This window comes from Oreochromis niloticus, linkage group LG15 (genome assembly GCF_001858045.2).
Source record: "Oreochromis niloticus isolate F11D_XX linkage group LG15, O_niloticus_UMD_NMBU, whole genome shotgun sequence".
Lineage (NCBI taxonomy): Eukaryota > Metazoa > Chordata > Actinopteri > Cichliformes > Cichlidae > Oreochromis > Oreochromis niloticus.
Window position 1 is genome coordinate 17,532,723 of NC_031980.2, and position 16,762 is coordinate 17,549,484.

General features: G+C 39.8%; 1 protein-coding gene across 11 annotated transcripts in view; it reads left to right on the plus strand.

Annotated features, from left to right (window-relative positions):
• LOC100702269 (DNA (cytosine-5)-methyltransferase 3A) overlaps positions 1 to 16,762 on the plus strand; it is a 97,555-nt gene that overhangs the window by 70,432 nt on the left and 10,361 nt on the right. For all 11 annotated transcript variants that reach the window (XM_019345819.2, XM_019345820.2, XM_019345818.2 and 8 more), the window contains 10 exons: positions 3,722 to 3,880; positions 5,814 to 5,921; positions 6,341 to 6,488; positions 8,877 to 9,020; positions 9,229 to 9,273; positions 9,901 to 9,980; positions 10,841 to 10,953; positions 12,227 to 12,410; positions 15,091 to 15,175; positions 16,551 to 16,696. In XM_019345819.2, the coding sequence (XP_019201364.1) occupies positions 3,722 to 3,880; positions 5,814 to 5,921; positions 6,341 to 6,488; positions 8,877 to 9,020; positions 9,229 to 9,273; positions 9,901 to 9,980; positions 10,841 to 10,953; positions 12,227 to 12,410; positions 15,091 to 15,175; positions 16,551 to 16,696 (1,212 nt within the window). The remainder of the gene's footprint in view (positions 1 to 3,721; positions 3,881 to 5,813; positions 5,922 to 6,340; positions 6,489 to 8,876; positions 9,021 to 9,228; positions 9,274 to 9,900; positions 9,981 to 10,840; positions 10,954 to 12,226; positions 12,411 to 15,090; positions 15,176 to 16,550; positions 16,697 to 16,762) is intronic.

Consider the following 16,762-nt stretch of genomic DNA (forward strand, 5'->3'; position numbering starts at 1 on the left):
GAAGCTTGAAAAATTAGATAAGCTAATTCCTTTTAATCAATTCAAATCCGTTTTGACTGACAGAGACAAGTGTGGGTTGAGCATTGTTTTCTTTGAGTTGATGTTGATGTCCTTGACCTGTTTAGTTTCAATGTACTTGATAACTGTCTCTTGTTATTTATATACTGTTGTACATGTAGTGAAAAAGGGCCAAATTTCAGCATAAAAGGTAAACTAACTAAAGCTAAGGAAAACTAAGGCAAAGGAGGAACAAATCAGCGAAGCAGGGAACATCACAAGGGGCTGGGTGAGGAGAAGGAGGTAAATAACACAGAAAGTGATGCCTCAAAATCACTGTGAAAAAAGAAACACAGAGAAACAGATGAAGAGTGAATTTGCCATATAAAACAAGGACCAAAATGATAACAGTCTGTAAGACTAAGATGCTGTAACAAGTGCACACGGAAAGCTTCTTACATTTTACACATTTTACGTTTTAATTATAGGCTCATTTTAGTTAATAAAATGATCCCATTTATGTTAAAACAATAATTACTGATTTTTCTAAACATCTTGAATAAATTCTATTTACTTCTGTAGGCAGTTTTAGCAAGAACTAGCTAGTCATATGTTTTTTTTAATAGGTTATAATCCATCAGCCAATCTTGTAGGTCTTATATGGATCCAATGAATGCAAAATCGGGCCACACTTTATACACAGAGGCCAAGTAGTAGTGATGTTTATGGCTATTTTATCAGTCATTGGTACACTGAAAAAAAGACTACGAAAGAAGCATGATTCAGTGCTTTGAGCTTTCTCAGCTGTGATTGTTTTTGATGACTTTACTCAGAGACAAGAGTTCAACAGCTTGAAGGTTCTTGTTCACCTAATTACAATATTACTGTAAAATTGCTTCAGTGGAATGTATTTCTATCTTAAAAAAAAAAAAAAATTCTTGTTGAGAAATGAAATAAATTTTAGTGCCAGCAACATAAAACTTTGCCTTCACAACATTCAGCTGCTCTTTTATTTCCTGCCGGAGATTGATCCACATATTTTTACACCAGATGAAACCTACCATTTCTCAGGCCTGCGACCAGCATTAATTGCGCACTAGGTTGTAACACTGGTGAATGATGTTAGGTTTGTGATCCCTCCCACACTGAAAAAAAGGCCATGTTGGATTTACTTGATTCAATAGTGGACATCGGTTGCACACAAATGTTTTGCTTTGGCAGAAACTTAAACAATTGAGTTCAATCAACACAACTTTTTCATATTCAATAAACCTGTGCATTCTGTGTTCATAAAACGCGATTGAAACATGTTTAGATGAAGTAAGTTGAGCTCTTGGAATATTTTAATCCTTCACAATTTTGTCATTTTATTTCAACACTATTCAATAACTTTTACCCCAATACTACTTGGTCACTTAAATACTACATGTTCTCTTCATATTATGTAATTTTCAACAAAGTCTAGATCCTGGTTACCATAAAAATTGAATGGATGTACAACAACTACCATCCTCCCCTTTATCCTGGTTGCAGGGGGGCTGGGAAATAACCCTGAAGTGACAGGTTACAAGGCAGGGTACACTCTGGACAACTCATAAGTCTATCACAAACAACCATTTGCACTTACATTGACAGGTAATTTAGAATCACCAATTAACCTAACTCTAACAACTGCATGACTTTTAACTGTGGGAAGAAACCAGAATACCCAGAGAGAAACCAGTACAAACTAGCCAGACTGTGGATTTGAACCCAGAATCTTCTTACTGTGAAGCAACAGCACTAACCACCATGCCACCAATCCAGACTTAACAAAAGCAGGAAAGCTATGATTTCAAGGCTTGATGCAGAATTCTTTTGTACGTTTTTGTCCTTGACAGGTTAAACCACAATAAATAGCAATAGCATACACGTGCTGTGTGTGTATAATTGTCTGCCTCTTATAACTCCAGTGATTTTCCTGCAGTTTGACATCTCGTGCGATCTTGTGAATTTCATGAGTTCAGCAACTAACCACTCTTACTAGATTGTATCATGTCATCTCAACAAGAACAAATTAAGTTGTTGAATTTCATACAGATCCTTCATGATTTAATTACGTTTATAGAAACATGATATTATTGTGTTTAAATTACAAGTTAGACTTTTTTAATGTAACAACCACCCAATTTGCTCAATTTGACTGAGATGGATGCCTTCCTGAAACCACGATCCAAAGCGTACGAGACTGAAAGTTATTGACTTACTTCACTCGAACATGATATGAACAATTTAATCTAGCCTCTCTGCATATCATGTAGTTTCTACACTATATAGTTACACTTAACTTTAAAGCATGAGGCACTTATGTTAAATACACGCAAGATGTTTACGTAAATCCAAGAGTTGGCCAATCCCTTTTTTTCAGTGCACTTGCAAACCAGGGACCGCTCGCTTGTTAGATTATTGCACTAACCCCTAGACTCTTGATTCCTTAGATAAAATCATAGCAACTTAAATGTACTTTAAAGTTTAGTGTATGTACAAAATGTGGAGTTAGTACTTTTCCCTAACACATGAAAGGTACCCAGTTCAAAACCAGGAGGAAACATGAACCCCACCTATTGACAAATGGGAGTCTTATACCAGGAGGGCATCTGGTGTTCCAAACCATAAATGTTATCATTAACCTCGTGGCCAGAACTCTTATGTAAATGAATAAATCTGAATAAAGTCAACAACAAGTGTCAAAAGTTGGGAAAACCAAAAAAAATTGATTCACGTTGGCAAACAGGAAAACTGTTCCTTATTCAAGGACTTTATTCACTTTAAAAAAGTTTAGAAACTAAAAACTTTCTGAGAGTTTTGTATCGTGTCCTGGCAGATGTAAAAGACATAGTTTTTCAGTAGTATATAAAGAAGGTTTTGAGCAGGAAAACCGTAAGCTCAGAACAAATGTAAGCTCAGTGACAGCTGCAGGTAATGTTTGAAGCACTAAAGGATTACAGTGATGACACACCTTCATCTGGCCCTGTGATCAGTATTAAGAAGCATTTCACATTTGGTGAGGCCAAGAAGAGTTGGTCACTTGCATACTTGTGAGAGACTCCACCTCTGAGCATGGACAAGTAAAAGACCCCCCCCCCTCATTTTCCAGAGGACTTGTGATTAGATCTTTTTGTGGGGGTTTTTGTTTGTTTGTGTTTTGAGGTTGTTTTCCATCTCTGTAGGATATTTTTGCCCTTTTCTTCTTCTAGGACTTTGAAAAAAAAAAAAAAAAACAATTTCCCTCGTGGGATCAATAAAGTATATCTTTCCATTAATATTAACACAACATCATAGAGAAGCTCTTACCCAGGGGCCCAAGGAGTCAGGAAGCCCTGTTTAGTAATCTATATACGGCTGCAGCTCATTTTCTGTGAAACACTGATAAAATTGTTTGCATGTTGTAATTCTTCCCGCCCGCTCCCCCCCAAAAAATTATATTCTGTTTGATATTAAAAGGGTTTTAAAAAGCCTTTGATTTGATGACTCTGTAGCTGAGAAAATCATCATTCTTTTAAAACTGGAGGAAATCCCTAAAGCAAAGTGCTCACCAAAAGAACCCCTCATAGATGCCTCATAGAAAGGAAACAGGATTAAGTGCAATTTTCCTCCATTATATCTAACTTTTAGACTCTAATATTCAGTTTAGCAGCTATTTAATCAGTTAGAAATCAGTTGTTTTCTCTGTGTGTGTCAACAGGATGGTCGGGGCTTTGGCATCGGGACTCTGGTGTTTGGAAAGCTGCGAGGTTTCTCCTGGTGGCCCGGCAGGATTGTTTCCTGGTGGATGAGCGGCCGGAGTCGAGCTGCAGACGGCACTCGCTGGGTAATGTGGTTTGGTGATGGCAAATTCTCTGTGGTGAGTATCATTAGTGCTACGGCTAGACAGATCTCATGATGTAGTGCTGATGCTGATGTAGTGGTGGCTAAAAATAAAATGCACTCAAGAGAAAATGTACTATAATTACAATTAAATTAAACTGTTGGTTAAATATAAGCAGGCCATGGTTTTGTTGTGTGGGACAGTGTTAGTCTTTCAGCTGCAACACCAGTAGTCCTAACCAGCAGAGAGCAATTAAATTACAAACATTATGTAAGAGCAACAATTTTAAGGAAAATATCTATATATTAACTGGATCAGCTCTTCATCCTCTCAAGGATACTTGAAGGTGCATGGGAGTATGCCCAACCAGTCTACATGTGTTTTGTGGGCTTGGAGAGCTGTGACAAAACAAATTTCCCACGTGTGGGACTAATAAAGGTTATCTTATCTTATCTTATCTTATCTTAAGGCATTCGACCGTGTCCCTCGGGGGGTCCTGTGGGGGGTGCTCCGGTAGTATGGGGCGTCTGGCCCATTGCTACGGGCCATTCAGTCCTTATACGACCGCTGCAAGAGCTTGGTCCACATAGCCGGCAATAAGTCTCGTTCCTGGTGGGTGATGGGCTCCACCAGGCCTGCCCTTTGTCACAGATTCTGTTCATAATTTTATGGACAGAATTTCTAGGCGTAGCCAAGAGGCAGAAGGCTTTCACTTGGGTGGTCTCAGAATCTCATCTCTGCTTTTTGCGGATGATGTGGTTCTGTTGGCTTCATCGGGTGATGGCCTCCAGCTCGCCTTGGAACGGTTCGCAGCCGAGTGTGAAGCAGTGGGAATGAGAATCAGCACCTCCAAATCTGAGGCCATGGTCCTCAGCTGGAAAAGGGTGGAGTACCCACTCCGGGTCGGGGACGAGTTCCTGCCCCAAGTGGAGGAGTTTAAGTATCTCGGGGTCTTGTTCACGAGCGATGGGAGAAGGGAGCATCAGATCGACAGACGGATTGGTGATGCGGCCACAGTGATGTGGACGCTGTACTGGTCTGTTGTGGTGAAGAGAGAGCTGAGTGTAAAAGAGAAGCTCTCAATTTACCGGTCGATCTACATCCCAACCCTCACCTATGGTCACGAGCTGTGGGTAGTGACCGAAAGAACGAGATCGAGGATACAAGCGGTGGAAGTGAGCTTTCTCCAAAGGGTGGCTGGCCTCTCCCTTAGAGACAGGTTGAGGAGTTCGGCCATTCGGGAGGGGCTCAGAGTAGAGCCGCTGCTCCTTCACATCGAAAGGAGCCAGTTCAGGTGATTCGGGCATCTGACAAGGATGCCTCCTGGGCGCCTCCTGGGCGCCTCCTGGCTGAGGTGTTCCGGGCATGTCCCACCGGGAGGAGGCCCCGAGGCACACCCAGGACACACTGGAGAGATTATATCTCTCGGCTGGCCTGGGAACGCCTTTGTGTTCCCCCAGACAAGCTGGAGGAGGTGGCTGGGGAGAGGGAGGTCTGGGCTTCTCTGCTTGGGCTGCTGTCCCCGCGACCCAGCCCCGGTTAAGCGGAAGAAAATGGATGGATGGATATCTATATATTAAGGCTTACAGAACAAACAGGAAAAAGAAGAAATAAAGTAATTCCTGAAGAATCCAGGGTTAAACCTGAAGTTACTGCAATGAGCCTTGGGTCCTGGTTCACCGTAAAGGCCTCTGAAGGGGGGAGAAAGAGATGTGCAGCAAATGTAAACAAATAAAATTACAGATGATAACATATGGAGATATTGTCATTTATTTATTGTCAATTATTTGATAAAATTTGACATTTGGGAAAGTGAAATAATTTATTTTTTTGTGAATTTTGAACATTGAGAATTTAGTAAGCTATGGCCAAGTTTTTAAGTCTAAAAGTCTAAAAGTCCATCCTTTAAAGATTTCAAGGTCTCTTCTTTTCTGATGATGATTCGTGGCTGTCCTCCTTCACTGTGTAGGTCTGTGTGGAGAAGCTGATGCCCCTGAGCTCTTTCTCATCTGCCTTCCACCAGCCAACCTACAACAAACAGTCCATGTACCGGAAAGCCATCTTCGAGGCTCTGCGGGTAACAAACCCACTATTTATGTGTGTAGATGGTTGATGTTGATGTTAATAGGCTTGGAAACTACAAATCTCTCAGGATGAAATCAAACACCAAAAAAGCCAAAAATATGAATGTGCTGGTCAAGAGTCATTCCTCTCTTGTGCGCTCAGCCTGGTTGGCTATTTTGCATTTGTGGAGGTGGTGTTCTCATCTAGATCTGCCCACAATTTAAAAGTGGTAACATGTGGGTAATAGCAGTGCAATCTATAATTTTGTGTGGGGTTTGTTTTTGGTGAAAAAGTGAGAGAGAGAAGCTTCAGTGGCACCCACTGCGTTTCGTATGCTACAACCACATTAGTGCCATCACTTCTATTTCCAATTAATGATACGGAAACTTTGGTATATACATAAGTTAGACTGCTTGTGTATGTTATGTTTAGGTGGCCAGCGTCCGGGCAGGGAGGCCAGTTCCTTCCTGTGATGGCAGTGATGATGCGGAGGGGGTGGATCTTCAGACCAGAGAGATGATAGAGTGGGCCATGACCGGCTTCCTGCCCGCTGGTCCACAATCACTGGACCCTCCAGAGGGTATGTCATCTTCTCTCACACAAACACCACCTCCATCACTGTTAATTGGGCACAGCAAATTATCTGTTTACAACTGTAGGAGCCACGCTATGTGCTTTGTACTGTGTACTGTAAATGCACTCAGGTCCGTAAGTACTTGAATAGTGACACACTTTTATAATTTTGCCTCTCTGAAGACTTTCAGCTTTAATTCAATGGGTTTAACAAAAGCTTTACATTGAATTTAGCAATTACTCTTGCCTGAAAAACCCCAGAAGACCACTAAACATCTAACTGAATCAAGAACACTCTGAAAGAGGTAGGCGTATCATTGTCAGTCTACAGTGAAGAGATACCTTGATGAATGGAGATACATGGGATTTACAACAAAGCACAGACCACTGGTTACACTCGGGAACAAGAAGAATAGATTAGACTTCGTAGAAACATTAAAATACAAGTATCTGGACAAATGAAACCAAGGTTAAATTGCACCAGAATGACTGGGAAGAGAAAAAAATGGAGAAGGATAGAAACGGCTCATGAGCCGAAGCATAACACACCACCTGTCAAACATGGTAGAGGCAGTGTTACAGTATGGGTGGCCAGTTGAACCAGGTCGTGTTTGTAGACCCCAGTATCTATACCAGAGGTGTTCAACTCATTTTAATTGAGTTAACTCAGTTTGAGCTTAATTTGATCTTCTTTCTTTAATAAATGTAAATGAGTGTACTCTGAAAACATTCACATTCAGGATCTGCTGTCATTCAGTGAACATTACAGTTTAATCGTGAGGGTGGAGAAAAGCACAAAACCTTGACATGTACAGTTTTTGTGAGCAAAATAATAATAATAGTATTGTAATATTAATAGTAGTATTTGAGCTTTGTGCCCATTTTGTAAGGCTGTAAAGCTGGCATCAAAATAAAGGAATATAAGATATTTTATTGAAAAAAGTGGCGAAATGACAGATTTCAGGGCCATTTTTACTCATGTTTCACATCTTTGGTCTATGATAAAGAAAAGCTAAAAGCATACAAACCTGTTGATGAATAACATTTTTTATTTTGCAGTCTTGACTATGACATTCAGGCACTGCACATGTAAAGCATTTAGCTACAAGGACATCAAAAACAGCTGTAGAAGATGTTGGCTGTGATAAGCAACTGTGCACTGCTGGAGCTTCCACACACAGATTTAGCCTTGGATAAGAAAACAATTAGTGAAAAAAAAGTGTCTGGATCCATATATGCCTCTGACTATAGTCCAAAGCTGAGTTTGTGTTCAGCCACAGTGTAAAGTAAAAATCAGCCGTTTTCCAGAGGGTCACACACTGGATAACTGAATCAAACAATGGTTAAAAGTTCTAAAGAAAGTCCACTTTAATTCTATATAAACATTTAAATTAGCATTCATCTTGCACCACAGTTGTGTGATACGCACCGCTGCATCGTTTACTAATACAACACACTGGAATTGAGTTCAATAGCAGTAAAGACCCAGTGCAGTGATTAACCCTGAGATTGCTCAGCATAATCCCGCACAGTCAGTTTTTTTTCTTTCATAGGATGCTACAGGCAACCATTTTTTCCATCTGTGTGATAGAGAAACTATCTAATCAAAAGTGTGGTTTATTTACATGCTACTCTGCTAATATGCAGCTGCTGATAACTTGAGGTTCACTGTAATAAAAATGTCTGAAAGTGGAATCTTTGCAGTTGTAATTTACCTGCCTGGCTGATTCTGTCTCTTTAGTTTATGTATATGATAAAGATATCATTATCATCAGTTTATTCTAATTATGACATATTTCATTCAGTCCCGTCTGTCTGTTTAACAACCATAAACATCTGTGTTCCCTTTCAAGATCTAAAAAAGTGAAAGCCATCTTTTATATGTTATATTGATCTCTCCAGCTCTCTTCCACTTGTTACATTTCAGTCGCAGCACCACTGGCAGAAAAACAAGACAAATGAGCTCATAATTAATGTATTAATTATTCTGTTAAGGAGGGTTTTTTCCAGCTCTTATGGGGTTTCCTATCCACGTAAGGCATATTGGTTTGGCAGGGTGTCTGTCTTATCTGATTCCACAGATGTTTATATCTTTTTCTGCTGTTTTTTTGTCTTTTTCTTTCTTTTCTTGTATGTAGAAAAGACCCTTATCCTAAAAAGAATATTTGTTGCAATAACTGATAGATCAGAATTGTCTTTTGATTTGTTTTAAAATATCTAAAGCATTTAGAAATTGTCATTACTGACAGGAAAAGTGGGGCTGAAAGCAAAAACATTTATCAGTTATCAAAGGTACACTCCATAAAGCTGTCTGGATCTCTCTCAGTACAAACATTGTCTAGCTTTAGTTCATTTAATGTGTTCATGTGTTAACTTCATGCCCCTATCCCTACAGAGGAACAAAATCCATATAAGGAAGTGTACCCAGAGATGTGGGGGGAGCCTGAGGCTGCGTACACACCTCCACCTGCAAAGAAACCACGCAAAAATTCACAAGAAAAAGCAAAGATCAGAGAGGTGATCGACGAAGGGACCAGAGGTAAAAATACACACAAAAAAATAGAAATTTAAATTAAAAAAAACAAAACCTTTCTTTTTATTTTGTCCATTTAGCATGTAAACCGAACGCACTAATACTCCGGTTTCTTTTAAACGCACACTAGGCTGATAATATCATACCTTCTATTAAACTTGTATTGTTGTTATCGTTTATATGTATTAGAACTAACTTGTGTTTTGTTTTCCAGAGAGACTTATATTTGAGATCAAAAAGAAGACCAGGAATATAGAAGGTAAAAGCATCTCCAGCTGTTTAACCGTCATTCATATTTAAACTAAAGAAGGGATACTTTTTTTTTTTCTAGTATTTCTTTTGTCTAAGCTTTGGTTAACCTTGGATCCAGAAGATTCAGAGTTGACATGACACAAAATATTAATAAAGGATTAACAAAGATTGACACAATCCTTTAAAAATGCTTTATCTCCTTGAACCGGCATTTGGTCCGTAGTTGTCTCTCAAATTCAACTAATAAAGAAGAATAAAGGACTATTATTAAGCTTATGCTTGTTAAGCATACCCAGTAAAATAAATCAGTTTTACTAGTCCTATATGCTGCTACTTTTTCTGCTCTGTCCTTTAAAATTTAGAGTTCATTTTATTGTAATATTATTTATTAATTTTAATCACACAAACCCTATACGGCCCCAGATTAGCTTAGCATAGCAGATGTGCTGAGACCTTATTCCAGCAGTCTGCCTCGTCTTCTGATTCAGGGCTTTTAAGTGTCCCTACATTTAAGACAAATAGCTGATGTGTTTACTGTCTACAAAATGTCAAAGTACATATAAACAAACACTTGAACAAACTAATGAATGCTGTAGATTTAGTTTGTCTGTATTTTCTCTCTGTTTTTGTTCAGATATCTGCATCTCCTGTGGAAGCCTCAATGTCTCCCTGGAGCATCCTCTGTTTGTAGGAGCAATGTGCCAGGGCTGCAAGGTGAGAATCCCTCTTCTCTCTGACTGAAGGCAGTAATTTAGTATGATTATTATTGTGGAATCCATCTATTTTCTTAATTGCTTATCCAGCCTAAGAGGGGCACAGAGGGGCTGTAGTCTATCCAAACTGTACAGGCGCCGTGCACTCAGATAGACAGACAACCGTTTGCACCCACATGTACAGCCAATTTAGAATCACCAATTAACCTAACAAGCATGTCTTTGGACTGTGAGAGGAGGCCGAAGCACAGGAGGAAACCCACATAGGTTGGTCATGAAAGGTTAAACATGAAAGGTTTCTCAGTGTGGTCAAATCTGACTGTCCCATAGGTGGATGAAGGAGTTAGTTTGTGAAATTAGTCTGACTATATTCATACATTTTTCAGCATCACAAGTTTTCCCAATAATTCTACGTACAATTGCACTGCTGTAGCTTTTACTGCAGGTTTCTGTGTGTACAGCTCTCCAAGGCTGCAACTAATCACTCTTATTATTAATATTAACTGAGTATTTTTGCCTGTCAACATGCAAAAGTGAATGAGAAAACAATCCAGACCACAAAGATATTAAGAACAATACTAAATAAAACAAAGAGTCTCATATTCTCACATTTGGGAAGCTGGAACCAGAAAATGTTTTTTCCATGATAAATTTCTTCCAGCAACAAATATCTCACCCAGTATGTGTGGAAGTTGCATTTCCCCAGGGGAAAAATCCAAGCAGCTAGCTGTTTTGGAAGCGGTGACAATATTATTGGAACATCAGTTACATATTGGTAATCTGTTGTAGTTCACGGACATGTTAAAATAAACTCAATGGACAGAAGGAGAAACAAAAAAAATGTGTTTTGCTCCTCGGCAGAACTCGTTCCTGGAGTGCGCCTACCAGTATGACGATGATGGCTACCAGTCCTACTGCACCATCTGCTGTGGAGGCAGGGAAGTGCTCATGTGTGGCAACAACAACTGCTGTAGGTCAGTATCAGGGGTTTGCAAACAGCAGCTTCTTTCAGCACATTCAGGTCCTGCTAAGGTTTTCGATTTCACATGTACAGAAACAGTTTACACCTAAATGTCAAAGCGTGATAAATTACTTTCTTTATTGGGGGACAGCTCATGTGGATTTGTTTATTTCAAAAGAGAGTACACAGTTGATTTTGGCATCTCGGCTCTAATCCTTTCACTGCAAACAGAGCAGAGATCAGACATGAAGATAATGAGCTTCAGTCCAAAGCGGTTTTTTCAAAGGACTCTCTGCAGTAAAAAGCCAGGTACACCTCAACACCTTTAGTAGTTTGTAGGTTTACCTTGAGCAGCAACAACTTGAAGTATTTGTTTTCTGTATAACTTAATGAGGAATTTTGGCTCACTGTTCTTTACAATGTTATTCACGTTCATTGAAGTTTCACCCATTCTGTTGTAGATCTGCTGCTGAACTTGGGATCATTGTCCTGTTGAATTGTCCAGTTTTAGCCGAGCTTTAGCTGTCACACAGATGGCATCACATCAGACTCTAGAATACTTTTGTATACTGAGTATATATTAAGGTTTGGGGTGTTTGTGCTGATATGCTAAGTTGAGTGTTGTGCATTATGGCCAGTTATCTCCACTTTGGTCTTGAATGTCCCAAGGACTTTGTTCCAGAAGTCTGTTGTTTCTTCAGATTCAATTTGTAAACCTAAGCCATGCTGCCATGTTCTTTTTAGAGAAAAGAGGCTTTCTCCCAGCAACCCTTACAAACAGGTCATACTTGTTCAGTCTTCTTCTAATTGTACTGTCATGAACTATAATATTTAACATATTAACTAAGGCCAGTAGAGTCCGACACGAAGCCTATGAGTTTTTTTTATTTTTGGAATTTCTCTGAGACTTGCACTGTTCAAAGAATGAACTTTATTTGTTACAAGACAGAATTTTGCAGAAATTTTGAAGGATAATTAAGTGCCGAATTGTCTTTAGTCATCATGTTCCATTTGAGAAAGTGAGTTTAATATTTTTCTGTAATATTATGGAATAAATGTCTTTTTTCTATACCGGATGATAGTCGCTAAAATTAGTTACAAGCTCACGTTTTTTAATATGTTTAGCCAGTTTGAACACATCCCGCTCTATGTTGTGCATCATTACTTCTGTCAGTCCAGTGTACAGGTAACAGAGAATGGAGAGAAATTATTACTTGACAAAAACATATTAATGAGCGGTTAAATAGACATGATGAGTCATGATGAATTGCTGTGTGTACGTTTAGGTGTTTCTGTGTGGAGTGCGTGGATCTTCTGGTCGGGGCTGGCTCGGCAGCGGCAGCCATCAAAGAAGACCCCTGGAACTGCTACATGTGTGGACCCCGCAGCACCTACGGCCTACTGCGGCGGCGGGATGACTGGCCCTGCAGACTACAGCATTTCTTTGCCAACAACCACGAGCAGGAATTTGTAAGTTTGAATGCCCTCTTCCTACAAAACAATTTCCCTTACTCGTTGGGCTTTAATTGCCTTGTTAGGTATTTGTGGGGCAGGTCGGGAAAGGTCATTAAGAGTGTCAGAGGTGATAAATTAGTAATCTTTTATTATCACATCTTGTAAATGATTTATGTGGATTGTTAAAGAGCAAAAATGTTTGTCCAGCTCTGTTTTCATAATGTAGGAGAGTCCTTCTAGAAAAACGTGGCGCCATATTTGATGAATGAAGAGAGATCCATATAGAGATAATACATGCATACAGACAGTCAAACACATGGGTCTTTCAATCCTGCATACACACTCCTATACAGACATCAGAAGAACAAAAAGCCACAAATAATGGGTGAAAAATTAAGCAAAAGCTAACCTACAGAACTTAGCTTTTAGTGATTGTTTAAAACAAACCAGTGATTTAGCTGACCTGATAGGCCGAGGAAGGCTGTTCTAACATCTGGGAGCTACAACCTCAAAAGCATGACTTTTTTAAAAATCAGAGCGTGGAACAGTTAGGAGATCCAGGTTTTCCAGCTCGTGCTTCTTGTAGCTCGCTGCAGATTCTCAAATCTGCTTTGGATCACTGACCTGTTGTAGAAGCCAGATTTATTTGTTTCACTTTGCTGACCGACTGCCAGACATCTGTTTCGAGAATTCCTGACACTTGGTGCTACACAGCTTCAAATCCAAAAATTTCTTCGTCTTTGACAAAGACTTGGCGAGGTGTCTTTTTATCTTGTGCTGCTGCTTTGATGGTTTCAGCCAAATGGCTTTGCATTTTCCTCCAAATCAGCTCTGTCCTGTCCAGATGCTGCTCTTCATATGATGTCATGTCATATCACATGATATGCCATTCATATCATGAGATGAGGTCGCCTATAGTTTCTTCCAGATCCTGAGTGTCAAAGTTCCCTTTAGCTGCCATCTGTCAAAGGGTGGAAACAGCAGGCAGGAAGCACTTTGATATCTTCCTTTTGTTCTGCGTTACCATGAAGGCTGAAGGACCAGAGAATTTATCAACTGTGAAAGTCTTAATGAAGATTAAAGACCTTCATCATAACATCTAACACGTTAATGAAGTCCTGATTGTTTCAGAAGTAAAGGGATTCCCCAGATATTTACATATGCCAGTGTGAGAAACCAAAAGCAGACATATTTTCTTACTTTCACTTCCGAAATCAGCAAATTAGTATTCTGCACATGACTCTAGATAATATGACTGTAGATATACTTTACTATGTGCGGTGATTACAATTTGCAAGTTTAATAATTAGCCATGTCACGACCGAGGATCAACAGGTAGGAAAAAAATTACCATATATAACTAATGCAGCGAGTTCATCAGTTATAAACCACATGCAAGTAAAACAATAAATAAAGCAACCAAAGTTCCAGCGAACCGAACGACCCGGTGGAAGAGAGAGGCTGTGAGCTCGAGCCCACATTTATAGACGAACAATAAATCTGTTCCCATATCCAAACAACAACACGAAGAGGGCGTCTGTGATTCCCGCCAGTTAACAGATGTTTAAACATTTACAGGTGTCTCACCTCATTACCATCCGTCCATTCATTTTCTGCCACTTCTCCAGATCATTACCAGGTACACATTAAAGCCTCCTCCAGGCTAAGGGGCGGGGGGGTGAACTGTGCTGCCTCCGAATTCCTGTCAGGATTCATTAACCTGCAGTTCAACAGCAATTTACGGATCAACGCTTGCCATCATAACCACAATACTAATGAAAAACTAATTAAGGCTGCGTAAATACAGAGTCTGGAGTGAGTCTGGAGAATGATACTGAAGTTGGTAGCTGAAGTTTCATTCTTTCAATCCCTACCAATAGCCCGTGGCCATGGGCAAGTAAATCGTCACCTTCGCTTCACGCTCAGCTCTCCCTTGGCCACAATGCACCAGGAGAGAATCGGCTTTTCTGTAGGCGGCGTGCCAATCCATCTGTCAACCTCCATCTTTCCTCATTCATGAGCAAGAATCAAACTTTATATCTCTGTAAAGAATTAAAATGGAGAAGTAGCTCTATAATATTGCATCTAAGGGTTATCTTGTTAAAAGTTTAAAGATTTTCATTTTTAAAAATGCAGTTTGGGAATAGCTGTTATGAAGCGTGAGGGGCTATAACACCCAAGTGTCACTGTGTAAGTGGTAACATTAAAGTCACACGGCTCATTAAGTTGCTTTTATACTGTATTAATAAACATACTGCTCTTCTGTACTGTATTTCTTCTTACAGCAGCCTGTGAATATCAGACATCTTATTTAAGCTCACATTGCATGCTGTAAGTCAATGAATTGTGTTAAATTTGATGTATCTGCCCCTTTACATCTTATCTCCTGTCATAACCTTTATAGAACTTTGAAGTGTGAATCATTACAGTTAGCTGGAAACATAATTATCTGGAGATCAGTGTGGGTTACGCTCCAGGGCTCGTCAGCTCTCAATTATCCACGAAGGTTAATGCACATCAAAACAGATCATGTTCACGTTTAATTATTGATATTCTTCTCCTTCTTCTTGACTTTTTTTTTAGTAAAGAGCAGATCATTATCAGGAATAAAGTGATAAAGAGGAGCTCTCTGCCTTTGCGTACTGTAGAGTTTGATATCTCATTTGATCTCCTCTTCCTCTTAACTTTCTCTCAGGAGCCGGCCAAGTTGTATCCTCCAGTTGCAGCAGAGAAGAGGCAACCAATCAGAGTCCTCTCTTTATTCGACGGCATTGCCACAGGTGTGTAAGTGCCGAGCGGCAATTAACCACTATTCTCACCATCAATTAACTATTGATTAACAGGTTAATATGATCCTTTATCCTTACGACTAGTGCCATCATAATCAGGGTGTGTTACCTTAAATAAGAAACCAGAATAAATATAAAGATATCCTGTCCCATCCTTATTCCATCCAGTTTAAGTCGCAGAAAAAAAGGTTTGGTGCAGCTCCACGATATTCTCAGATTAAAATCTCTTCGTCGTGAAAGAGCTTGCCATTGAAAATGAAATAAAAAATAATATAGATACACATAAGACAAAAATAAAGCAAGTGAATTTAATGGTAAATAAGAAAAGTGGTTAAGTGGAAGTATAATTAAAAACAGAAATGTGAAGACAAAGTAAGATTTACTTCATCCATCCCAAAGTTGACAAAGCAGTTAAAAATGAACACGATAAACATGAACAGCTGGTATTGGCTCAGCCTGGCGTTCTGCCCGTGCAGGGTTTAAGTATTTGTTATAAATGCTGTTTCACCACATTCTGTTAGAAGCTTTGGGTATTTTGGAAGGATTTATATCTATTTTTAAAAATAAACATTTATAATAAGATTCAAGATTCAAGATTGTTTATTTGTCACGTGCATAGTTATACATAGTGAATGAAACGTGACCTGATACGCTCCTCGACTGTGCGAAGAAAGAGAGAGAACATTATATACAGTGAGTGAATATATACAAAGAGAGCATTATGTGCATGCAGTAAGTGAGTGAGCTATATACATAAAATAAATAAATCTGAGAACGTACATTGTGTGAGTGGGGTGTTAAAGTGTCTTGTGCCGTAGTGAAGCCAGAAGGATCAGGCATGATATGAGAATGTGGTAACAATGATTCCTGTGTCACTCGCTTCTTGAGCCTCTCTGTTTTAGCTCGGATGGCGCGGAACCTTCTGCCTGATTGCAGAAGTTGGAACAGTTTGTTGCTGGGATGGGATGGGTCCTTCAGATATTGAAGGACCCATCCCAGATATTGACCACAATGCACCAGGAGGCCTGTAGGGAGGCGAGAGCAGCCCTGCAGCAGCGTTCTGCTGTACGGATCACTCTCTGAAGACCTTTTTGGTCCTTAACGTAGCTCTTCCCATACCAGGATGCGATGTTCCGTGTGAGGATGCTCTCCACAGCGCCTGTATAGAAAGACCGGAGTTGAAAGTCCTCAGTTTTCAGGCAGTAGTTATGCATTAGGTAACAAAGCAAAAAATAAGTAAACAACTAAAAAGGTGCATAGTCTGTGCAGAGCGGTCAGGAAGGCGTCTGGATGTGGCCGCGCCATCTTAAAACCTAAGCACCCTTAAAGAGTTTTTAGCATGACGTTTGTGGTGTGTGTCTGTCAGGTCTTCTGGTGCTGAAAGATTTGGGCATCCAGGTCGAAAAGTATGTTGCATCAGAAGTGTGTGAAGACTCCATCACTGTCGGCATGGTTCGGCACGAGGGACGCATCATGTACGTGGGAGACGTACGCACCGTAACTCGCAAACATGTAAGAGAAATCATTATTGCTCTTCAAAACCATGACGTAACGGAAAAATTTCCTCACATTATGTTA